Source organism: Pongo abelii, chromosome 23 (genome assembly GCF_028885655.2).
Source record: "Pongo abelii isolate AG06213 chromosome 23, NHGRI_mPonAbe1-v2.0_pri, whole genome shotgun sequence".
Classification (NCBI taxonomy): domain Eukaryota; kingdom Metazoa; phylum Chordata; class Mammalia; order Primates; family Hominidae; genus Pongo; species Pongo abelii.
In genome coordinates, this window is record NC_085929.1 from 47,742,374 (window position 1) to 47,768,526 (window position 26,153).

General features: G+C 49.6%; 1 protein-coding gene across 5 annotated transcripts in view; it reads right to left on the minus strand.

The window, feature by feature from the left end:
- Positions 1 to 26,153, minus strand: part of RANGAP1 (Ran GTPase activating protein 1) — a 54,793-nt gene that overhangs the window by 22,113 nt on the left and 6,527 nt on the right. For 2 of the 5 annotated variants that reach the window (XM_009234410.4, XM_063722738.1), the window contains exons 2-4: positions 12,959 to 13,108; positions 6,900 to 7,027; positions 392 to 451 (exon numbers count right to left, since the gene is read on the minus strand). In XM_009234410.4, coding sequence (XP_009232685.1) covers positions 392 to 451; positions 6,900 to 7,027; positions 12,959 to 13,070 — 300 coding nt within the window. In that variant the 5' untranslated portion in view covers positions 13,071 to 13,108. 5 annotated transcript variants of the gene reach the window in all.

Here is a 26,153-nt window from a genome sequence, read left to right on the forward strand (position 1 = left end):
AGAGAAAGATGGGGACGGCTACATGGGCTGTGTGCAGAGAAGTCATGAAGGAGCAGGACTGCGAGGTGCAGGAAGGGGTTGCCAGGAAAGGCGGGGCAATCGTCTTGGGGTGAAATCCACAGTCAACCAAGCCAAGCAGCTCAGGAGGACTCAGGAGTGCGTGGTCTCAGCTCTCCCACCTCCCTGAAGTCCCCGCCCTCAGGGTTCCTCCCCGTCAGTCCCTGTGCTCCCACCCTCTCCTCCTGTCAGGACTTGCCGGGCTTCCATTCCAGCAGCTCAATCACCCACAGGGCTTATCTTAGGCTCCAGAAAGAATAAAGCATGAGAAAAGCCCTGGGAATTGCCAAAGAGGGCCTTGCACATGGAGGGGAAGAGCGGCTTGTTCGCTTACCAGGGCTGGTGGGATCTCGGTCCGCAGCCTCCCGGTGAACATGTCACTCCAGTGGCAGCGCTGCAGTGGAAAGAAGAGAAGAGTTAGCGGGAGAGAGACCCCTGGAGGCTCATAGTGAAGCCTCATCCTGGTGGATTTGAACTACCCGAGCATCACAAGATTTTTTTTTTTTGAGATGGAGTTTCGCTCTTCTTGCCCAGGCTGGAGTGCGGTGTCGTGATCTCGGCTGACCACAACCTCCGCCTCCCAGGTTCAAGCAATTCTCCTGCCTGAGCCTCTGGAGTAGCTGGCATTACAGACGTCCGCCACTATGCCTGGCAAATTTTGTATTTTTAGTAGAGACAGGGTTTCTCCATGTTGGTCAGGCTGGTCTTGAACTCCCGACCTCAGGTGATCTGCCCACCTTGGCCTCCCAAAGTGCTGGGATTACAGGCGTGAGCCACCGTGCCTGGCCCCCAAGACTTAACTTGAGCTTTGTTTGTGAAAAGCTGGACCCATTCTGGCTGTAGTTGGTGGGACCTGGAGGCCTGTCCTCAAATCAAGAGGCCTTCAAGGGTTATTGGGGGCTCAGAAGTGTCAGGAAAATCCCTGACTTGTACAACCCTCTAGGTGGACGTGTGACGTGGTTATGGATGACACAGAAACATGAACATAAACAACACAGAATTCCGCATGGAGGGCCAGTGGCCCATGCCTGTAATCCCAGCACTTTGGGAGGTTGAGGCGGGCAGATCACTTGAGGTCAGGAGTTCCAGACCAGCCTGGCCAACATGGTGAAACCCCATCTCTACTAAAAATACAAAAATTAGCATAGTGACGGGGACTTTTTAACAAAGGGAGAGCAGGCCTCAGGCTCAGAGCCATTAAACAGCAACAGCATCAAATAATAATTCATTAACACTATTTTATTTCCTTTATTGTAAGGAATGTCAGCTTTCCATTCATAGAAGTGCTTTGAAATTACATGGAAGTTTGCTGTTTTTTTCGTTTTTTTAAGAGATGGGTTCTCACTCTGTCGCCTAGGCTGGAGTGCAGTGGCACAATCATAGCTCACTGTAACCTTGACCTCCTGGCCTCAAATTATCCTCCCACCTTAGCCTCCACAGTACCTGCCATTACAGGCATGTGACACCACTCCTGGTATGATTTAAAGAAAGTATTAGGCAATTCATGAAGACAGTAGATTGGTAGTTACCAGAGGCCTGGAAGGTTAGAGGGAGGGGAGGCTGAAGAAAGGTTAATTAATGGAGACAAGTATAAAGTTAGAAGAAATAAGACCTAGTGTTCAATAGGTCAACAGGATAACTATTGTTTACATTAATCTATTATACATTTCAAAATACCTAGAAGATGCCGGGCACGGTGGCTCACACCTGTAATCCCAGCACTTTGGGAGGCGGAGACAGGCAGATCACCTGAGGTCAGGAGTTCGAGAGTAGCCTGGCCAACATGTCAAAACCCCATCTCTACTAAAAGTATAAAAATTAGCCGGACATGGTGGTGCACGCCTGTAGTCCCAGCCACTCAAGAGGCTGAGGCATGAGAATTGCTGGAAACCGGGAGGCAGAGGTTGTGCTGAGCTGAAACTGTGCCACTGCACAGCAGCCTGGGCGACACAGAAAGACTGTCTCAAAAAAAAAAAAAAAAAAAAAAGCTGGAAGAGAAAAATTTGAATGTTCCTAGCATAAAGATAAATATTTAAGGTGATGGATACCTCAATTACCCTTATTTTATTTATTTATTTTTGAGACAGAGTCTCATCCTGTCGCACCCAGGCTGGAATGCAGTGGAGCAATCTCGGCTCACTGCAACCTCTGCCTCCCAGGTTCAAGTGAGTGTCCTGCCTCAGTCTCCCAAGTAGCTGGGATTATAGGCGCCCGCTACCATGCCCGGCTAATTTTTTGTATTTTTAGTGGAGACAGGGTTTTGCCATATTGGCCAAGCTGGTCTTGAACTCTCGACCTCAGGTGATCCACCCACCTCAGCCTCCAAAAATGCTGGGATTATAGGCGTGAGCCACCGTGCCCGTCCTATTTTATCTATTTATTTATTTTTTGAGACGGAGTTTCACTCATTGCCCAGGCTACAGTGCAATGGCCTGATCTCGGCTCCCTGAAACCTCCACCTCCCAAGTTCAAGTGATTCTCCTGTCTCAGTCTCCAGAGTAGCTGGGATTACAGGCACCCGCCACCACGCCCAGCTAATTTTTGTATTTTTTTTAGTAGAGATGGGGTTTCACCATATTGGCCAGGCTGGTCTCGAACTCCTGACCTCAGGTGATCCACCTGCCTCAGCCTCCCGAAGTGCTGGGATTATAGGCATGAGAGCCACCGTGCCCAGCCCTCCCTTTTTATTTTGAGACAGGGTCTCACTCTATCACCCAGGCCAGAGCGTAGCCATGCATACACGGCTCACTGCAGCCTCGACCTCCCAGGCTCAAGCCATCCTCCCACCTCAACCTCCCAAGTAGCTGGGACTACATGTGTGTACCACCACACCCAGCTAATTATTGTATCTTTTGTAGAGTTGGGAATCTCCCTATGTTGTCCAAGCTTGTCTCAAACTCCTGGGATCACGTGATCTGCTTCCACCTTACATGCTAAGGAAGCTGGTTTTTGCAGAAAAATCCGCATATCCGCCAATAAAGCAGACCATGAACACACCTGGGGCCTCAGCTGTCTGCTCTACACCAGATTTGCTTAGTAGTTAACACCTGCACGCAGGTCCACAGGGCCAGGAACAGGCAGCCAGAGCCCGAGCGCCACAGTCCCTCACAACAGATACTGGCATGTCACTCTGAACAAAGCTCCCCAAACCCAACTCTAATGAGCTGAACAGTCAGCATAGGACTCTAGGCCACACCGCCTAGGTTCCAATCCTGATTTAGCTGACTCCAGCCATCACTCCCCCTCTCCAGCCTCTGGTATCCTATCTCTGAAATGAGGTTTTAGGTCCTAATGATCTCCCACGTGAACAGCAAAGCAGTTAAGAGCTTGCTTGGGCTGGGCACATTGGCTCACGCCGATAATTCCAGCACTTTGGAAGGCCAAAGTGGGAAGACTGCTTGAACCTAGGAGATCAAGGATCAGACTGGGCAACACAGCAAGACCCCACCATTAAAAAAAAAAAGAAAAAAAATTAGCTGGGCATTGTGGCACACACATGGTCCCAGCTACCTAGTGGGCTGAGATGGAAGGATCACTTGAGCCTGGGAGTTCAAGGCTGCAGCGAGCTATGATCATGCCACTGCACTAAAGCCTGGGCAATGGCGTGAAACTGTCTCTTAAAAAAAAAAAAAAAAAAAAAAGCCGGGCGCGGTGGCTCACACCTGTAATCCCAGCACTTTAGGAGGCCGAGGCAGGCGGATCACGAGGTCAGGAGATTGAGACCATCCTGGCTAACAGGGTGAAACCCATCTCTACTAAAAATACAAAAAATCAGCCGGGCATGGGGGCGGGTGCCTGTAGTCCCAGCCGCTCGGGAGGCTGAGGCAGGAGAATGGCGTGAACCCAGGAGGCGGAGCTTGCAGTGAGCGGAGATCTCACCACTGTACTCCAGCCTGGGGACAGAGCGAGACTCCGTCTCAAAAAAAAATAAAAATAAAAATAAAAATAAAAAATAAAAAAGCTTGGGCTGACAACCTGGACTCCACCTCAGCCTACCCCTAGTTGTGTGACTCTGGGCTGCACTTCTCTCGCCCATCAAGACCTCACTCCTCACCTGCACACTGCTGCAGCAGCGGAGAGAACACCTCTGGCATCAGCACTATGCCCGGAACACTGGGCCATCAAGGGCAGATCCCACCATGCCCCTGCCCTGGGCTGCTTCCTGCACAGAGGAGGGCCTGGGAGGTGGCGTGCAGTGATTCACTCGAGCCACTGCATCTGCAGCAGGCGGGAATGTGCATGCAGCACTCCTACCAGCCAAGCTCTCCCAGGACAACCTCTGAGGAAGAAGGAAGGGCTCTATCTCCTATTTCATATAAGAGCCCAGCCTCAGAGCTGCATGCAGGGCAAGGCCGCATACGGCAAACAAGGTGGTGCTGTTAGGGCTTGATCCCATGTGCCGAACGCAAGCTCAGCTCCTGCTGAGTCCTGTAGCCTTCAGGCCCACGGCTTCTTCATTCCTGTTCTTCACAGGTCTCGGGGAGGGCCGAGTTCTGAGTTCTTTGGTTGGAAAACATCCCAGCTTATGCTCAGGGAAAGTACAGGCCCCAGGCAGGAGAGCAGAAACAATCACTGTCTTGGTGGTTAACTTGACCATGACCTTCCTGAGGAAACAAATATGCAGTGCCACTTTGTAAACTAGCTTGCAGGCCCTTCCGGGGTGAATCTTCTCCTGGCCCTCAGTCCCATATTCCTCCTCCTGCAGAAACTGACGCCACAGAGAGAACACTGATCTCAGGAGTGTGATGTGTGGCTTGGCCACATCTCTGCTGTTTTTTTTTCTTTTTTTTTTTTGAGACAGTCTCGCTCTGTCGCTAGGCTGGAGGGCAGTGGCGCTATCTTGGCTCACTGCAACCTCTGTCTCCTGGTTTCAAGCGATTCTCCTGCCTCAGCCTCCTGAGTAGCTGGGACTACAGGTGCACGCCACCACACCCAGCAAATTTTTGTATTTTGAGATGAGATTTCACCATGTTGGCCAGGATGGTCTTGATCTCTTGACCTTGTGATCTGCCCACCTTGGCCTCCCAAAGTGCTAGGATTACAGGCGTGATCCACCAGGCCCGGCTTTTTTTTTTTTCTTTTTTTGAGACAGGGTCTTGCTCTGCCACTCAGGCTGGAGTGTAGTGGTGCAATCTTGGCTCACTGAAACCACTGCCTCCCAGGCTCAAGCGATCCTCTCATCTTAGCCTCCCAAGGAGCTGGGACCATAGGTGCACACCACCATGCCAGGCTAATTTTTGTACTTTTTGTAGAGATGGGGCTTCACCATGTTGTCCAAGCTGGTCTCGAACTTCTGGGCCTTGGCCTTCCAAAGTGCTGGGATTACAGCTGTGAGCCATCATGCCCGATTGATCGTGGCTATTTAATAAGCCCCTCTGAGCCTCAGTTCCCTTGACTTATAAATGGAGACTCAACCCAGTCTCTTCCCTGGTTGCTGTGAGCAGGCAATGACATGCAGAAGAGCCCAGCCCAACCCTAGCCGTGCACATATGAAGAGACAATGCCATTCTGGAACTCTGGTCTCTCTCTCTCTCGACTTTGGGATTTCAAAGAGAGGGGAATACCCAGTGACATCTCCCAACGCTTTGAACATGATACTCTTGCTTTTCTCACAGAGCATATCAGAAGACTGGGGTTTAGTAGAACCTGTTGGGGGAACACGGGGCTAGAACAACCTGACTTGCCCTTTGTGTTGGCCAAGGAGGGCACCACTTGGATCTAACCTTCAAGAGAACTTGCCAGCTGCATGCAGTGGCTCATGCCTGTAATCCCAGCACATTGGGAGGCCGAGGCAGACAAATCACAAGGTCAGGAGTTCGAGACCAGCCTGGCCAACATAGTGAAACCCCGTATCTACTAAAAATGCAAAAAATTAGCTGGGCGTGGTGGTGGGTGCATGTAATCCTAGCTACTTGGCAGGCTGAGGCAGAAGAATCACTTGAACCTGGGAGGTGGAGGTTGCAGCAAGCCGAGATCACACCACTGCACACCAGCCTGAGTGACAGCGTTAGACTCCATCCCAAAAAAAAAAAAAGGCCAGGAGCAGTGGCTCATGCCTGTAATCCCAGCACTTTGGGAGGCCAAGGCGGGCAGATCACAAGGTCAGGAATTCGAGACCATCCTGGCTAATACAGTGAAACCCCATCTCTACTAAAAATACAAAAATAAATTAGCCGGGAGTGGTGGTGGGAGCCTGTAATCCCAGCTACTCAGAGGCTGAGGCAGGAGAATCGCTTGAACCCAGGAGGCGGAGATTGCAGTGAGCCGAGATTGTGCCACTGAACTCCAGCCTGGACGACAGAGTGAGACTCTGTCTCAAAAAACAAAAAAAGAGAACTTGCCTCTGCTGCGAGGAGTGTAGGGAGCTGGCAGTCCCTGGCTACAGCACCTTCCTATTGCTGCAGCATTTGAGCTGAGGCCTGGCCACTTCTGCCCAACACAAGACTCCTTTCAATGGGCAATCTTTGCTCTGAAACTCCCAGAGGGTGGGTCTGTCAGAGCAGCCTCACAGTCAGAGGCTCCTGCTGGTTATTTCTGCAACCTTCCCACCTCACATGTGACAGCTTTGCATTATGAGCAGAAGGCTCTCCCTACTTTATCTTTCACAGGTGTCATGCCAAAAATCCTCCTGCACCCGAACACCCTCTCAGGGTCTGCTGACTACAGGGAGAGGGTCCCTAGCCAATGCTGTGTGCCCTTGGGAGGCCAGAAGAAGAGGAGCTGCTTGGGGTACAGCCACTCGGGCAGGGGCCTAGAAGAGACTGGACACAGGCAGGGGTTGTAGAAGCGTGAACAGAAGCTTGTTCAAACCAGCCTGGGCCTACTCGCCCCACTCTGCTCACCTTCAACTCCGACTTCTTCTCTAAGGCCTTGGCGATGACCCTGGCTGCTTCCACGCCCACTGTGTTGCCTTCCAGACGCAGAGCCTCCAAGCTGTCAAAGTCTTCAATCTCTTTAATCACATCTTTAGCTGCCAGGAAGCAAAGAGCAGAACCTTAGGCTTTTGGAATCACAAACAGCTAAGATAGGATAGAGGTTGGCAACCACCTTGCCACTTAACAGTTTATGGTACATCTACCGTGCAACGAGCCCTGGCTTACAGAGAATCAGATAGGCTCATGGTCCAGAGTACAGAGCTATGCAGATGATTTCTCTGTAACGAGTGTTAAAACCAGGTAAGTAAAGAGGCTTGGGAGCCGAGGGAAAAGAGCAACTGGCTGCTCACAGCAAAGAAGACTTTGCCAAGTGGGTGGTGTATGTGGAGCCTCCAAAGATGGGCAGTGTACCAGGCCAAGCAGAGAAACGGCACCCAAGCCAGAGGGTCAGCAGGCATGATGGCACAAAGGCTTTCATTGTTAAGTGATTCATGTGGGGGGTATTTGTCCACTACTGTACTATTTTATTTTGATGAACCATTCCAAACCACCTAAATGTCCATCAAGAGAAGACAGAAGGCCCAGTGCAGTGGCTCACGCCTGTAATCCCAGTACTTTGGGAGGCTAAGGCAGGTGGATTGCTTGAGCCCAGGAGTTTAAGACCAGCCTGGGCAACATGGTGAAACTCTGTCTTACTAAAAATACAAAAATTAGCTGGGCGTGGTGGTGGGTGTTTGTAATCCCAGCTACTCAGGAGGCTGAGGCAGGAGAATGTCTTGAACCTGGGAGGAGGAGGGTACAGTGAGCCGAGATCGTGTCACTGCACTCCAGCCTGGGAGACAGAGCAAGACTCCATCTTAAAAAAAAGTCAGGCATGGTGGCATATGCCTGTAATCGCAGCATTTTGGGAGGCCAAGGTGGGCGGATCACAAGGTCAGGAGTTCAAGACCAGCCTGACCAATATAGTGAAACCCCATCTCCATTAAAAATACAAAAATTAGCTGGGCGTGATGGCACATGCCTGTAATCCCAGCTACTCAGGAAGCTGAGGCAGGAGAATCACCTAAACCTGGGAGGCGGAAGTTGTAGTGAGCTGAGATCACACCACTACACTCCAGCCTGGGCGACACAGTGAGACTCTGTCTCAAGAAAAAAGAAAAAAAAAAAAATTAGCCTGGTGTGGTGGCATGCACCTGTAGTCTCAGCTACTTGGGAGGCTAAGCTGGGAGGATCAGCTGAGCCTGAGAAGTTGAGGCTGCAATGAGCCATGATCATGCCATAGCACTCCAGCCAGGGGGACAGAGCAAGACCCTGCCTTCTCAAAACAAAACAAACAAACAAAAAAAGAGAGACAGGAAGACAGAGAGGAGGACAGAGGTTCACTGTGGCACATTACACCAATAGTTACACCAGCACTGCTATGAAAGATAACACAGGTGTTTTTGACTTGGAAAAATCTGTTATAGCAATAAGTGAAAAATTAGGTTACTCAAGCATTTGGGCTGATCACTCTTTAAAAACATATGTATTCATACACAAACACACATGCCACATGTGCATAAAACAAGGTCTAGGAACATAGAAACCAAATATTATAGTAGTTCTCTCTAGCTGGTAGGATAATGGGTGATTGTGTGTTTTTCACTACTTGATGTAAAATGTTCTCAATATATCAGGTTATACAGCAGCTTTTAAAAGATCTATAATATAATCCCAATTAAAAACAAAATGGGCCGGGAGTGGTGGCTCACACCTGTAATCCCAGCACTTTGGGAGGCCGAGGCCTGAGGATCACCTGAGGTCAAGAGTTTGAGACCAGCCTGTCCAATATGATGAAACCCTGTCTCTAACTAAAAATACAAAAATTAGCCAGGTGTGGTGGTGGGTGCCTGTAATCCCAGCTACTAGGGAGGCTGAGACAGGAGAATTGCTTGAACCTGGGAGGCGGAGGTTGCAGTGAGCCGAGATCGTGGCATTGCACTAATCCCTGGGCAACAAGAGCAAAACTCCGTTTCAAAAAACAAACAAAACAAAATGAACTCAGCTACGTTCAGGAAAAAAAAAAAGACTAGGCTGGGCACGGTGGCTCACGCCTGTAATCCCAGCACTTTGGGAGGCCGAGGCGGGCGGATCATGAGGTCAGGAGTTCAGGAGTTCAAGACCAGCCTGGCCAACATGGTAAACCCCTTCTCTACTAAAAATACAAAAATTAGTTGGGCATGGTGGTGCATGCCTGTAATCCCAGCTGCTCGGGAGGCTGAGGCAGAATTGCTTGAACCGGGGCCCAGGAGGCGGAGGTAGCAGTGAGCGAGATCTTGCCACTGCACTCCAGCCTGGGCTACAGAGCGAGACTGTGTCTCAGGAGAAAAAAAAAAAAAAAAAGACTATGTGCTAGAAATAAAATGCCCTGAAATTAATAGTAGTTATATCCTTGGGGTTATATGAAAGTGAGGATATGTATTTTCCCTGTTCTTTGAATGTTTCTGTATTCTATAATAAACCTGCATTAATTGTATAATCTGAACAAAACCAAAACTTACATGAAACAAAAAGGTGAGTCTGGCTGGTACAGGATGGGGCAGGGTGACATGTGGGAGGGAAGAGACAGAGATGGGTATGGGAGATAAAGTTTGAACTCGACCTTCTGCTCAAGAAGGGTCTTGAGAAAGGACTTTACAAACTAGTAGGGGCTCCCTAAGAAGTTGTCCAAGGTGGGCCCAAGTTTCCCTGGTTAGGCCAGAACCCAAGGATGGCTCACTGATGTGGGTACCTTCACTTCCAGATGCCAAGGGATTCGGGGTTGGTCAGTGCCAGCCAAGCCTTGGCAAGGGATGAAAGGACTTCCTGGGTGCTCTTAAAGTAAAAGTGAGCCCTCTCCCTGCCTTACTTGCCAGAGCCTTTTCACTTGTTTTCATAGAGTATATTCACATTTCGCCTTCAATTAGTTACCTGGGTATATCATTCCTATTCCAGATTTGCTGCTTCTTAGGAGCTGGGTAAGCTGGGCACCCCTGGGGACTTACAAAATGGGAGACACCACATTCAGCCTGTGCTGGGAGAGTAAAGAAGTTAACTGGATGGATTTTAGACCCAGCCAAACTTGAGGTTTTTTTTTTTTTTTTTTTTTTTTGAGATAGTCTCGTTCTGTCACCAAGCCTGGAGTACAGTGGTGCAATCTCAGCTCACTGCAACCTCCGCCTCCAGGGTTCAAGCAATTCTCCTGCCTCAGCCTCCCGAGAGTAGCTGGGATTACAGGTGTTCACCACCACACCCGGCTAATTTCTGTATTTGTAGTAAAGACAGGGTTTCTCCGTGTTGGCCAGGCTGGTCTGGAATTCCTGACCTCAGGTGATCTGCCCACCTAGGCCTCCCAAAGTGCTGGGATTACAGGCGTGAGCCACTGCACCTGGCCCAAACTTGAGTTCTAATCCCAGCTCTACTCATTAAAGTTGTGGCCTTAGGCATGTCATACCACCTCCCTAAACCTCAGTTTTCCAATCTGCAAAATGGAAATGCAATCCATCTCAAGGGATTTTGTGAAGATAAACTGAGATACTATTTATCTGGCACTTAATACCCTTATCTGACACAGTGTTCAATAAATGGCATTTAGCATCAAATCCATGTTTCCTAAACGGAGCTCAATGTCTAATTAGAAGCATTGGAATAGGGATTTCACTGGACCTCTGTGAAAATCCTAGCTCTGCTATTTATCAAATGTCTGACCTTGGCCAAGTTACTTAAAGGCTCTTAAATTCTTTTTTCTCATTTATAAAACAGCAACATTCCCATCTATCTCCCACAAGGGTGACACAAGCAACAAAAGTGATAAACGAGGTCAAAGTGGGCAGATCACCTGAGGTCAAGAATTCAAGACCAGCCTGGCCAACATGGCAAAACCCTGTCTCTACTAAAAATACAAAAATAGGGGGCCGGGCACGGTGGCTCACGCCTGTAATCCCAACACTTTGGGAGGCCGAGGTGGGCAGATCATGAGGTCAGGAGATCGAGACCATCTTGGCTAACTAACACGGTGAAATCCTGTCTCTACTAAAAATACAAAAAAATTAGCCGGGTGTGGTGGCAGGCACCTGTAGTCCCAACTACTTGGGAGAATGAGGTGGGAGAATGGCATGAACCCAGGAGGCAGAGCCTGCAGTGAGCCAACATCATGCCACTGCACTCCAGCCTGGGTGACAGAGCGAGACTCCATCTCAAAAAAAATAATAATAATAAAAATACAAATACAAAAATAGGCTGAAGGCTGGACACAGTGGCTCACACCTGTAATCCCAGTACTTTGTAGGCTGAGGCGGGCAAATCACCTGAGGTCAGGAGTTCAAGACCAGCCTGTCCAACATGGTAAAACCCCATCTCTACTAAAGTACAAAAAATTAGCCGGGTGTGGTGGCAGGTGCCTGTAGTCCTAGCTACTCGGGAGGCTGAGGCAGGAGAACGGCATGAACCAGGGAGGCGGACCGTGCAGTGAGCCGAGATCGCGCCACTGCACTTCAGCCTGGGCGACAGAGCAAGACTCCATCTCAAAAAAAAAAAAAAAAGAAAAGAAAATTAGCTGGGCATGGTTGTACACGCCTGTGGTCCCAGCTACCCGGGAGGCTGAGGCATAAGAATTGCCTGAACCCAAGAGGCAGAGGTTAAAGTGAGCTGAGATCGCACCACCGCACTCCAGCCTAGGCAACAGAACAAGACTATGTCTCAAAAAAAAAAAAAAAAAAATTAGCCGGGCGTGATGGTGTGAGCCTGTAGTCCCAGCTATTTGGGAGGCTGAGGCAGGAGAATCGCTTGAACCTGGGAGACAGAAGTTGCAATGAGCCAACATCGCACCCCTACACTCCAGCCTGGGTGGCCGAGTGAGACTCATCTCAAAAAAAAAAAAAAAAAAAAAAGCCAGGCACAGTGGCTCACGCCTGTAATCCTAACACTTTGGGAGGCCAAGGTGGGCAGATCACCTGAGATCAGGAGATCGAGAGCATCCTGACCAATATGGCAAAACCCTAACTCTACTAAAAATACAAAAGTTAGCCGGGTGTGCTGGCAGGCGCCTGTAATCCCAGCTACTCAGGAGGCTGAGGCAGGAGAATCACTTGAACCCGGGAGGCAGAGGTTTGCAGTGAGCCGAGATCGTGCCACTGCACTCTAGCCTGGGTGACAGAGCAAGACTCTATCTCAAAAAAAAACGTGATAAACACACAGGGAGGAAGTCTATAAACGTTAGGCCTTATGGAGATGTTAGGAACGTGCATCAGCACGCTCCCAGCTACCCAAGGACTCAAGCAGCCTCCGACCTGGAGAGGAGAACAAGGCTGCCTACACAACATGACAACCAGGCATGTCCAGACCAGTTCCCCTGGTTGGACCAGAATCCCAGGAGGCCTCACTTGATGCAGGTGCCTTCACTTGCAGGTGCCAGGGGATTCAGGATTGGTAAGTGGCAGCCAAGCCTTGACGAGGGATGAAAAGACAGGGTCTGCTCTCTGGTTCCTAGTTTTCTGTGGTTGCAGTACCTGTGTACACACAGACAGCCATCCCTCTCCCAGGTACATCTGGTTGCATGAACCAGCATCTCCCAAGAGGGCCCAGGATGTTTTAATGCAGCTCCACCAGAGCCTCAGCTCTGGGGAAAGCTGCAGCTATTCCCAGGCCTGCCTGGGATCATGGGGGTTAAGGGCAGGGGTGAGGAGAACACCAGATATGAAGTCAGAGTTAGAGGCTATATCTTGGGACTGGCACTAACTGTGGCCCCTCATTACCTACCATCTCCTCCTGAGAAAGAAAGGGCAGGGCACAAAGGGATGCCCAATGCAAACATGCAAAGTGCAGGGGAGCTTGCTCCTGGGCAAATGATCTCTGGGCCTCATTGTTAGAATAGGCCCAATGACACCTCACAGAGCTGCTGGGACAAATAATGGAGACAATGTAGCAGAAAGAGCCTGACAACCAGTAAGAATTCAGTACACTCCCTTTCCTCCCCTGGACACACGAATACACAACTTCCAGAAACTCACCATCTTCTGCAGTGTTGAGTTTGAGGCTCTTGCCCTTGAAACTCAGCTGTCCCCCGGCCACCTGAGTCTTGGCCAGTGTCTCTGCCAGCTTGGCAATGTCTTCTGAGGCCATGTTGATTAGGCTGGTGGGCTCCCCTGGAGATCTGCAGACTGAGGAAGCCAAACTTGCAGTAAGAAAAAAGAGTCTCCTGGGGCCCCTGGTTGGGGGGCAGGGTAGGACATCAGCCATCTCAGGAGACTGACCCTACCTCCCCTGCTATGGAGACCCTAGAGCTAAACCACTGGAAGAAAGGAAAACAGCATCAGAGAAGGAACAGTTCTAGAAGGTGCAGGAGGTAGTAAGAGAACAGAAAAATCATGTCTTAGCGTATAAGGAGCTACCATCTCATTACAAGTCCTCCTCTGCTAAACTGCCGCAGCTGGATACCCAGCAACACCATGTGAGCTGCCCATTTCCTGGGCCCCTTCAGTGAATGGCATTCAAGTCCCAAACCAAAGGCTGCAGAGTCTGGCCCAAGCACACACCTGCTTGAGCATCTTGGCTGTTCTCTGTTTGAGGGTCCCATTCCTCAAACAGGACACAGATGGCTATAGGATCCAGATCATTCATCCCAGAGAATGCCCCACCACCCACGCTGGCATGACTCTGGGGTGGGGCACAGGGGTCAGCCCCAATGCATGTCTGGTTTCAACCCTGGCTGGGAGACCGGGCAGGCCACAGTGGCCCCCCAGGGGTTTCTAGGAGATCAGAGATCGCCACATCACAACAGCTACCATCATAATAGGACAGGGACAGGGCTGCCACCTATGAAGCCCTACTATACTCAAGTTTACCAGAAGATTTGGGTAGAAATGGGGTTGATAAGCCTCACTGTTTATAAAATCAGGAGTGCTGGTAAAAGAAGTAAAGCTGGCCAGGTGCAGTGGCTCACACCTGTAATCCCAGCACATTGGGAAGCTGTGGTGGGAAGATCCCTTGAGCCCAGCAGCTCAAGACCAGTCTGGGCAACATGGCAAAATCCCATCTCTATTAAAAATAAATACAATTAGCAGGGTATGGTGGTGTGCACCCGTAATCCCAGCTACTGGGGAGGCTGAGGTGGGAGGATTGATTGAGCCCAGGAGACAGAGGCTACAGTGAGCCATGATCTCACCACTGCACTCTAGCCTGGGTGACAGAGTAAAACCCTGTCTCAAAAAAATAAAAATAAAAATAAAAATAAAAATTAGCTAGGTGTGGTAGCATGCGCCTGTAGTCAGTCCCAGCTACTGGAGAGGCTGAGGCAGGAGGATCATTTGAGCCCAGGAGTTCAAAGCTGCAGTAAGCTATGACTGCCACTGCACTCCAGCCTGGGCAACAGCGGGAGGCTCTATCTCTAAAAGTAACTAAATAAATGAAAAAAATATATATATATTTTTTGAGACAGAGTCTCGCTCTGTCGCCCAGGCTGGAGCGCAGTGGTGCGATCTTGGCTCACTGCAAGCTCCGCCTCCAGGGTTCACGTCATTCTCCTGCCTCAGCCTCCTGAGTAGCTGGGATTACAGGTACCCGCCACCATGTCCAGCTAATTTTTTTGTATTTTTAGTAGACACGGGGTTTCACCGTGTTAGCCAGGATGGTCTCGATCTCCTGACCTCGTGATCCACTCGCCTCAACCTCCCAAAGTGCTGGGATTACAGGCATGAGCCACCACGCCTGGCCAATAAATGAAAACTTTTAAAACAACAAGTAAAGTTTTGAGAACTCCTGCGCCTGCTCATGGTACTCCAGCTTTGCTTGGAGTACATGTGAGATTAAACATCTCATGTGTACTGCCTATAAATTGAAGCCAGCTGTTATTAGACAAGAACGTGGAACATCACTACATACCCGAATAGTGTTTACTTTGTGGTATGAATAAATGTATCTGTGAGATGCTCCAAAAAAAGAGGAGAAACAGCAAGCAATCAGGAGAGACCAAGGAAGCAGATATGAGGGGCAGAACTAGGGGGTGCTATCCAAAAGGCCTCCTCCTACAACCTCCTCATTCTCAGATACAGTTGTGATACCCTGAATCCTCCCACCCCTAGGCTTCCTCTGGGTTCTAACTTATCACCCTGGTTTGTCTGCCTTTATCAATAAGCATGAATTATTATCCTGGGTAAGATGTCCACTCATTCATTCAAAAAAACATTGATTATTACTGTGTGCTGGATGTTGTTCCAGGTCAGGAGTATAGCAGTAAAGGAAACATAAACCCTGACCTCTTGAAGCATATGTTCTAAATGACACATTTAGTATGTGATTTAAAAAAAAAAGGGGGGGATGGGGGGCCGGGAGTGGTGGTTCATGGCTGTAATCCCAGCACTTTGGGAGACCGAGGCAGGTGGATCACAAGGTCAGGAGTTCAAGACCAGCCAGGCCAACATGGTGAAACCCCGTCTCTACTAAAAATACAAAAATTAGCCAGGCGTGGTGGCACATGCCTTTAGTCCCAGCTACTCGGGAGGTTGAGGCAGGAGAATTGCTTGAACCCGGGAGGCGGAGGTTGCAGTGAGCCAAGATCGCGCCATTGCACTCCAGCCTGGCGACAGAGCAAGACTCCGTCTCAAAACAAACAAACAAATAACAACAACAACAACAAAAAGGCATTATTAGGAAATAGTTAAATAAAGATGTCAGGGATTGGGCCATGCACACATCTGGAGGAACATGATTCCTGCAAAGGGAGTAGCAAATGCAATGGCTCTTGTAGGGGCAGAGGGCTGGAGGAACTGCAACAGGGCCAGTGGGGCTGAAGCACAGAGAGAGGAAAAAAACGAGGTAAGAGACGAGAGAGTTAACAAGGGGCCCAAGTCATAAAGGCCATTTGAAGAACACTGGCTTTCGCTATAAGTGACAAGGAAAGCCACTGAAGTTTTTAGCAGAAAGCAGATGTCATTTGACCTATGTTTTGACAGGATCACTCTATTTGCCACATAGAGCCTGGCATTTAGGTGGTGCTCAAGAAATGACCAGTTGAAACTGCATAAAAATTAACCAGGCCAGGGCCGGGCGCAGTGGCTCACACCTATTATCCCAGCACTTTGGGAGGCCGAGGCAGGCGGATCACGAGGTCTGGAGATTGAGACCATCCCAGCTAACACGGTAAAACCCCGTCTCTACTAAAAATACAAAAAATTAGCCGGGCCTGGTGGTGGGCGCCTGTAGTCCCAGCTACTCGGGAGGCTGAGGCAGGAGAATGGCATGAACCCGGGAGGCGGAGCTTGCAGTGAGCCGAGATTGCGCCACTGCACTCCAGCCTGGGCGACAGAGCGAGACTCAGTCTCAAAGAAAAAAAAAAAAAATTAACCAGGCCGGGTGCGGTAGCTCACGCCTATAATCCCAGCACTTTGGGAGGCTGAGGCGGTCGGATTACCTGAGGTCGGGAGTTCGAGACCACCCTGGCCAACATGGAGAAACCCTGTCTCTACCAAAAATACAAAATTAACTGGGTGTGGTACATGCCTGTAATCCCAACTACTCAGGAGGCTGAGGCAGGAGAATCGCTTGAACCCAGGAGGCAGATGTTGGGGTGGGCCGAGATCGTGGCATTGCATTCCAGCGTGGGCAACAAGAGTGAAACTCCGTCTCAAAAAGAAAAAAAAAAAAAAAATTAGCCAGAGTCGGGTGTAATGGCTCACTCCTGTAATCCCAGCATTTCCGGAGGCTGAGGTGGGCAGATCGATTGAGCCCAGGAGTTAGAAACCAGCCTGGGCAGGATGCCGAAACCCCGTCTCCACTAAAAATACAAAAACTAGCTGGGTGTGGTGGCAGGTGCCTGCAGCCCCAGCTACCTGGGATGTAAGGTGGGAGGATCACTTGAGCCCTGGAGGTGGAGGCTGCAGTGAGCTGAGATCTTGCTACTGTACTTCTGGAGACCCTGTTTCAAAAAATAAATTAACCAGAAACCAGCCCACTGCAGTGACTCACACCTGTAATTCCAACATTTTGGGAGGCTAGGCGGGAAGATCACGTTAGACCAGGAGTTCGAAACAAGCCTGGGCAACAGAATGAGACCCTGTCTCCACAGAAAAATTTAAAAATTAGCCAGGTGTGATGGCACCTGTAGTCCCCATGACTTGGGAGGTTGAGGTGGGAGGATCGCTTGAGCCCAGGAAGCTGAGGCTGCAGTTCAGCGGTGATCGTTCCACTACACTCCAGCCTGGGTGACAGAGGGAGATCCTGTCTCTAAAAAGATACAAAAATTTAAAGAAAAACCAATAAAAAATTAACCTGAAACCCCAGCATCTCTTGCAGTTCTGAGATGGGACAATTTGAGGGTAAAAGGTGGTGGTGAAGCCTCCAGATAGAATAGGGACAGAACTTCTCAGCTGAAAGGGGGCCCATTCCTCAGTCCAAGAGAGAGTGAGACAAAGAGATGCACCCCTCCACACACACTTTATAGACCAAGAAACTGGAGCATAGAAACGTAAATTAATTTGTCCAAGGTCAGCAAAGGGTCAGCGCCAGAGCAAAAGCAAAGGGTTAAGAGAAACATCCTCTCCCCGCTCCGCAGCAGCGTCGGAGACTTTCTGAGGTGAGATGCATGCTCCTGCAAAGCGTCAGCAGTGACTCATATCGATTCCAGGGACAGCGGCGCCAGCCCGGGCCCCCCGCGGGCGTGGGCCTGCTGGGAGGCGGCTCCGCGGGAGCGACGCGCGAATACAGGCCCCAAATGACAGGCGGGCGGCGCGGGAGTCCCATCTGGAATCCCCGGCGGACTCGCAGCGCCTCCGGTTGACAACGATGCTAATATGAGACGCCACTGCTAGCAGCTGTAGGCTGAGCTGCTCTGGCGAGTCAGACGCCCTTTAAGCCTCAGTTTCCCCATTTGTGAAAGGAGCCAGCGCCGCTCAACAACCCCACTCCCACCGCCACCCCTGGGGCGCTCGGCCGTCGAAGGCTAAGTGAAGACGGCCGAGGGGGCAGGCAGAAGGCGCACAGGGGCGCCACGCCCTCCTCGCCCCGCACCCCTGTTCCAGGCAGGTGACGGGGAAAGGAAAGGGACCCTGACTCTACCGTAAACAGGCGGCTCCGCCGCGTGGGGGGAATCGAGCGCGCGCCTCCGCCCGGTGGGGCGGGGATGGATTTAGGGTCCGGGTCAGGCTGGGGTCGCCACCTCCGGATCCAGCGGTCCAGATGTCCAGCCTGCTAGTCTGTCAGCTCTCTCAAGCTCCCGGCCTCACGCGCTTCCAGCACCACCTGCTCTCCGCACCGCGGCGGATGATGGCGGAGGAGGAGGATTTTGAAAGCCGGCAGTTTCCTTGCTTCGATTTGATTTGTTCGAGTCCCTGGCCGGCTTGCCCGCGCCCCGCACGCGCGGCCTCTCGGGTAGGGTAGTCCCGTTCCCCAGCTGGGAGCGCGATGGGTCGCGCGCCGCGAACTACCCGTCCCATGGCGCACCGCGCGCAGAGCGCCGCCACCGCCCTCTTCGCCCTCCCCTGGCGGCTTCTGGCTCTTTCTCGCAGAGACCGCAGAGCGGTGTTCGGCCGGGAGCTCCCAGAGACTACAATTCCCAGAATGCGTTGCACCCAGGTTCCTCAGCACTTCCGGAAAGGTTTTGTTCGCGTAACTTTGTTGACACAGGCTGCTGGGTCTCTTCCGCAAGACACAGGTATACACTTCCCGAAAGAAAAGACTTTTTTCCGTCCCATGAAACTGAAAGGGCATTCGAAGGCTTCCACATAAATATTCACAAATTACCTGATAATTAAAAAGGGGAAATAGTAACTATCGTAGAGAAGCTCTGCAGACACCACTTGAACGGCCACGTTAACATCAACAGCAGGACAAGCTGACATTCATCGCACGCTTTGTGTGTAATGCACTGAGAAAAACACGGCGTCACCGTCCGGTCTATAATGCATGACCTTAGTCTAATCACGAGAAACCCAAGCTGAGGGACATGGTACAGAATAACTGATCTGTACCCTTCCGGAAATTTCTGTATTATGTAAGACAAAGAAAAACTGAGAAACTGTTGCCGATTACAGGAAACGAAAAAGACAACTGAATGCAATACATGGTCCTGGATCGGATCCTGGGTGGGGATTGCTATAAAGGACAATACTGAAACAGCAAAACTTGATTGTATATTAGATAATAGTATTGTATCAATGTTAACTTTATTAAGTTTGATTATGGTACAGGGTTATATGAGACTGCCCTTGTTCTTGGAAAAAAATGCTGAAATAATTAGGGACAAAAAGGACATGATGTCTGCAACCTTTATGGTTAAAAGAAATATACCTATACATATACATAGAGAAAGCAGAGACACAAATGGGGCAAAATGCTAATCAGTTAATCTAGTTGAAGAATATGGGAGTTCTTTGAACATTTTTGCAACTTTTCTGTAGGTGTGAATTTAAGCATAAAAACACAAACAGTGTTTTTTGTTTTTTTTTTTTTTTGAGACGGAGTTTCACTCTTGTTGCCCATCTTGGCCTCCCAAAGTGTTGGGATTATAGGTGAGAGAGTTTGAGACCAGCCTGGGCAACATGGTCAAACCCTGTCTCGACAAAAAATACAAAAATTAGTTGGACGTGATGGTGCAAGCCTGTAGTCTCAGCTAAGGGACTGAGGCAGGAGGATCTGGAGCCTGGGAGCTTTAGGCTGCAGTGAGCCATGATCGCACCACTGCATTTCAGCCGTGGTGACAGAGCAAGACCTTGTCTCAAAAACCGAAAAAAGAAAAAAAAAAAAGTTAAACAGATCATGCAGGCTGGGCGCGGTGGCTAACACCTGTAATCCCAGCACTTTGGGAGGCCAAGGTGGGCGGATCACCTGAGGTCAGGGGTTTGAGACCAGCCTGACCAACATGGAGACACCCCGCCTCTACTAAAAATACAAAATTAGCTGGGCATGGTGGTGCATGCCTGGAATCCCAGCTACTCGGGAGTCTGAGGCAGGAGAATCACTTGAACCTGGGAGGCCGAGGTTGCAGTGAGCCAAGACGCGCCATTGCACTCCAGCCTGGGCAACACGAGCGAAACTCTGTCTCAAAATAAATAAATAAACAGATCATGCCATATCCTTTTACACACAGCTCATTTAATCTTCACCACGACAAGGGAAGTGGGCATCATTACCACCCTTCCCAGCACAGAGATGAGAAAACTGAAGCTCTAGACAGAGTGTAACTCTCCCAGTTCTCAAAGTTCCTGAGATGCGGATCCTCTTTCCCCCTTCCCTCTCCTTTTTACCAACAAGGCCCATGTCAAATGCTACCTCGTGAGTCTGTCCCTCCTGCAGGTGCCCACAGCAAGATGCAAAGCCCCACAGCAATTGGCCTGGGGCTCTGGGGCTCTTTGACAGAGTTAACACTGTTCTTGGCAGTTTCCTCCTCAGCCTGGGAGGGTCTCCAGAGCAGACGCTGTATCCATCTGGGCAGTATCTTCTCTGGGCCTGGCCTGTCATAGGTGCTTCAGGTTTCCCCATTTGAACCAGATACCAGTCAGGTTACTGGATGTGTGCTTAAAATGAGTCATAGGCCTCCTGCTATTCCTGTTCTGCTTCCAGCTAGGACTGATCAAATCAGTCTGGATTTTCCTTGGGGTGATCCGCAGGCTCCCTTTTCCAATTTTACTTCTTGAGACTTTCCTTGGCCATCGCACAGGGACCTCCCAAAGGGAAGAGGAAGGTAGGCAGAGGAACATCTTAGCTGATCCCGTCCTCATCCAGCTGATAGGACATGGGGTTTTCGGAACTGGAAGGGAATTCTTACACAACAGAAATTCAGTGGCCTTCAAGGACCTAGGAGGTAACAGGAAGTCATGGGGCTTGGCGGGGCTTGGTGGGGCTTGGGGGGACTCGTGGGGAGTTAGAGAGTGGATGTTCTTTCTGCCTGAAGGTGTTCACGTTCGAAGCTAAAAATCACAAACTCAGCCTGACAGCACCCCCTAGCAATCTGGATTCTGTCACTCCTATATCCTGATTTTTTTTTTTTTTTTTTTTTTGAGATGGAGTCTCACTCTGTTGCTCAGGCTGGAGTGCAGTGGTGCGATCTCAGCTCACTGCAACCTCCGCCTCCCAGGTTCAAGCGATTCTTCTGCCTCAGCCTCCCAAATAGCTGGGACTACAGGTGCATGCCACCACACCCGGCTAATTTTTGTATTTTTAGTAGAGACAGGGTTTCACCATATTAGCCACGATGGTCTTGAACTCCTGACCTGGTGATCCACTTACCTTGGCCTCCCAAAGTGCTGGGAGTACAATACAGGCGTGAGCCACCGTGCTCGGCCTCCTGAATCTATCTTAAACCTCTTTACAAATGGGGAGACTGGGGCTTGAAAAGGAACAGGGGGTTTGTCCAAGGGTGCCCAGTGAGTCAGAAGAATCAAGAATCATCAGTTTCTGGCCGGGCACAGTGGCTCATGCCTGTAATCCCAGCACTTCGGGAGGGCGAGGCAGGTGGATCATCTGAGGTCAGGAGTTCGAGACCAGCCTGGCCAACATGGTGAAACCCTGTCTCTACTACAAATACAAAAAATTAGCTGGGCATGGTGGCGGACGCCTGTAATCCCAGCTACTCGGGAGGCTAGGGCAGGAGAATCTCTTGAACCCGAGAGGCGGAGGTTGCAGTGAGCCAAGATCACGCCATTGCACTCCAGCCTAGGCAACAAGAGCAAAATTCTGCCTCAAAAAAAGAATCATCACTGTTTCCAAGCAACACACTTATCTTCTCTCTTACTCCTTCCAGCCCTTCCTCCAGCTTTCTCTCTTTCAAGTTATCACCTGAGAGCTAGTCTGCCTGGCCCAAGAAGTGTAATCATAGCCTTTGACAGATGGATAGTGTCATCTAAGACTATCTTGTTCCTTATTTCAACAAATGAAGAACTAAGGCCCAAGTTACAGTGTGACTTACACATGAGACAAGGAATGGGCACGGTGGCTCACAACCAACTGTAATGCAAGCACTTTGGGAGGCCAAGGCAGGAAGATTGCTAAAGCCCAGGATTTGAGACCAGTCTGGGCAACATAGTGAGACTCTGTCTCTACTAAAAACAATTAGCCAGGCATGGTGGTACATACTTGGAGTCCCAGCTACTAGGGAGGCTGATGCAGGAGGATCCTTGAGCCCATAACATGGAGGTTGGTTGCAGTGAGCCATGGTCAGGCCACTGCACTCCAGCCTGAATGATAGAACAAGACCCTGTCTCAAAGAAGAAAAAAAAACAGAGAGAGAGAGAGAGAGAATAGAAGCCAGGTCTCTAGGGTCCTTTTCTATTATTATTATTATTATTTTTTTTTTGAGATGGAGTCTCGCTCTGTCACCCAGGCTGGAGTGCAATGGCACGATCTCGGCTCACTGTAACCTCTGCCTCCCGGGTTCAAACGATTCTCCTGCCTGAGCCTCCCGAGTAGCTGGGATTACAGGTTCCCACCACCATGCCCGGCTTATTTTGTATTTTTAGTAGAGATGGGGTTTCACTGTGTTGGCCAGGCTAGTCTCAAACTCCTGACTCAGGTGATCCACCCACCTTGGCTTCCCAAAGTGCTGGGATTACAGGTGTGAGCCACGATTTCTGGCCTTCTAGGGTTATTTTCAACATATACACTTCACTTGTGAGTGCGAGGTGAGTTTAAGGGGGAATCAGAAGCAGAGAGTGTTCCAGGCCTTTCTCTGTTGTGCAGCCTTTTTTTGTTGTTTTTGTAAAGAATGTTTCAAAGACAAAAGCAGGCTGCCTCTGATTAGTCTGGTTTACTTAACTGAGTGTTTTAAATTCCATTCTGGTGCCTGAAAACGAACTTAATTGCCAATTGTAAATGGAATAAATAATAATATTTATGTTGGATTCCTGAAAACAGACCAAGGCTGCTGACTTGCCATTTAGTCAGATCAAAAGCAAATGGCTAAAGTATGCCAGACATGTGAGGAATGTGGAGGGAAATTCCCAACACCCAACAGGGTGCTCGCCTGCAGCCCCTGGAGAGAGATGGGTCAGCCCACCTGCAGGGCAAGGCAGCCTCCCCCAGGGTCCCCTCCACTGGTGGGAGTGGGTTGGCTGCATCATCTATGAAGGACACTTGAACCACATCTTTCTCAGGGCTCAAGCCAAGGGCTTCCCACTAGAGCAAACTATTTCTTTAACCTTGATACATAACCATCATTAAAATAATTCATTTGTTCTACAAATAGTTATCAAACATCTGTTTCAACAGGCACTGTTCCAGCTCCTGAAAATCCAGTGATGAAAGAGATTGAAAAGGATGGTGTCTATGGAGGAGCTTAAATTCTGCTGTAATGTTTATGGAGGATTTCCCAGTACCAAATGGTTTTTGGCAGATTATCTTCTCTTTTAATAATTCCTTCATTGGCCGGGTGCGGTGGCTCCCACCTGTAATCCCAGCACTTTGGGAGGCCGAGGTGGGCGGATCACGAGGTCAGGAGTTCAAGACCAGCCTGACCAATATGGTGAAACCCTGTCTCTACTAAAAATACAAAAAAATTAGCCAGGCACTGTGGCACGTGCCTATGGTCCCAGCTACTTGGGAGGCCTAGGCAGGAGAATCGCTTGAACCTAGGAGGTGGAGGTTGCAGTGAGCCGAGATCACGCCACTGCACTCCAGCCGGATCAACAGAGTGAGACTCCATCTTAAAAAATAAATAAATAAATAGGCCAGGCACAGTGGCTCATGCCTGTAATCCCAGCACTTTGGGAGGCCGAGGTGGGTGGATCACAAGGTCAGGAGATCGAGACCATCCTGGCTAACACAGTGAAACCCCGTCTCTACTAAAAAAATACAAAAAAATTAGCTAGGCGTGGTGGCGGGCACCTGTAGTCCCAGCTACTCGGGAGGCTGAGGCAGGAGAATGGCGTGAACCCGGGAGGCGGAGCTTGCAGTGAGCTGAGATGGTACCACTGCACTCCAGCCTGGGTGACAGAGCGAGACTCTGTCTCAAAAATAATAATAATAATAATAATTCCTTTTTTTTTTTTGGTGGAGTCTCACTCTGTCTCCCAGGCTGGGGTGCAGTGGTGCAATCTTGGCTCCCTGAAAGGAGGTTCTCTTGAACCTCTGCCGCCTGGGTTCAAGAGATTCTCCTACTTCAGCCTCCTGAGTAGCTGGGATTACAGACACATGCCACCATGCCTGACTAATTTTTGTATTTTCATTTTATTTTACTTTCAATTTATTTTTTAATATTTAAAAAAAATTTTTGAGACAGAGTATCGCTCTCATTGCCCAGGCTGGAGTGTAATGGTGCAAACTCGGCTCACTGCAACCTCTGCCTCCTTGGTTCAAGAGATTCTCCTGCCTCAGCCTCCTGAGTAGCTGGGATTACAGGCGCCCGACACCACGCCTGGTTAATTTTTGGTATTTTTAGTAGAGATTGGGGTTTCACCCTGTTGGCCAGGCTGATCTCAAACTCCCAACCTCAGATGATCTGCCCGCCTCGGCCTCCTAAAGTGCTGGGATTACAGGCGTGAGTCAGTGCACCCGGCCTTCATCTTCTCTTTTAATAATCCTCTTGTGGCCGGGCGCGATGGCTCATGCCTGTAATCCCAGCACTTTGGGAGGCCGAGGTGGGTGGATCACGAGGTCAGGAGTTTGAGACCAGCCTGACCAACATGGTGAAACCCCGTCTCTACTAAAAATACAAAAATTAGCCAGGCCTGGTGGCGCGTGCCTGTAAACCCAGCTACTTGGGAGGCTGAGACAGGAGAATCGCTTGAACCCGGGAGGCGGAGGTTGCACAAGCCGAGATCACGCCATTTTGCACTCCAGCCTGGTCAACAGAGTGAGACTCTATCTCAAAATAAATAAATAAATAAATAAATAAATAAATAAATAATCCTCTTGTTCCAAAATGGAAATAATTTTTTTTCTTTTTTAATGAAAACTGAGCTGGGCGCGGTGGCTGACGCCTGTATTCCCAACACTTTGGGAGGCTGAGGTGTGAGGATTGCTTGAGCCCAGGAGTTCCAGACCATTCTGGGCAACATAGCGAGACTCTGTCTCTACAAAAAAATTGTCTAAAAAATTAGCCAGCAGGGTGATGCACACCTGTAATCCCAGCTACTCAGGAGGCTGACGGGGTAGGATTGCTTGAGCCCAGGAGTTGAAGGCTGCAGTGAGCTGTGATCTCACCACTGCACGCCAGCCTAGGCAACGGAGGGAGACCCTGTCTCAAAAGTAAATAAATAAATAAAACGAAAACTGTTTAGATTAGTATAAATGCAAAAGAGCATTAAGAAGTAATTTTTAGCCGGGCGCGGTGGCTCACACCTGTAATCCCAGCACTTTGGGAGGCCAAGGCGGGCGGATCACAGGTCAGGAGATCGAGACCATCCTGGCTCACACGGTGAAACCTCATCTCTACTAAAACTACAAAAAATTTAGCCAGGCGTGGTAGTGGGCGCCTCTAGTCCCAGCTACTCGGGAGGCTGAGGCAGGAGAATGGCGAGAACCCGGGAGGCAGAGCTTGCAGTGAGCTGAGATCGCGCCACTGCACTATAGCCTGGGCGACAGAGCGAGACTCCATCTCAAAAAAAAAAAAAAAAGAAAAGGAGAAATAATTTTAAAAATACTTGGTTTTTAAAAAAAATTCCTTTTTCTCTTTTTGAGGATATGGGGTCTCTCACTATGTTGCCCAGGCTAGTTAGTCTCAAACTCCTGGGATCAAGCAATGCTCCTGTCTCAGCTTCCCAAAGTGCTGGGATTATAGGCATGAGCCACTGTGCCTGGCCTACCTAACTTTTTTGTTAAAAAACAAACAAACAAACAAGGCTGGGTGAGGTGGTTTATGCCTGTAATCCCAGCACTGTGGGAGGCCGAGGCAAGTGGATCACCTGAGGTCAGGAGTTCAAGACCAGCCTGGCCAACATGGTGAAACCCCGTCTCTACTAAAAATATAAAAATTAGCTGGGTGTGGTGGCACATGCCTATAATCCCAGCAACTCAGGAGGCTGAGGCAGGAGAATCTCTTAAACCCGGGAGGTGGAGGTTGAAGTGAGCCGAGATTGGGCCACTACAGTCTAGCCTGGGTGACAGAATGAGACTCCGTCTCCAAAAAAAAAACACACACACACATCTATCAATGCTTTGTATATAATAACTCAGTCCTTGCAGTGACCCTATATTAGAGTTCTCCAGATAAACAGGATCAGTAGGAGATACATGTACATATGAGAGAGAGACACACACACACAAAGTGATTTATTATAA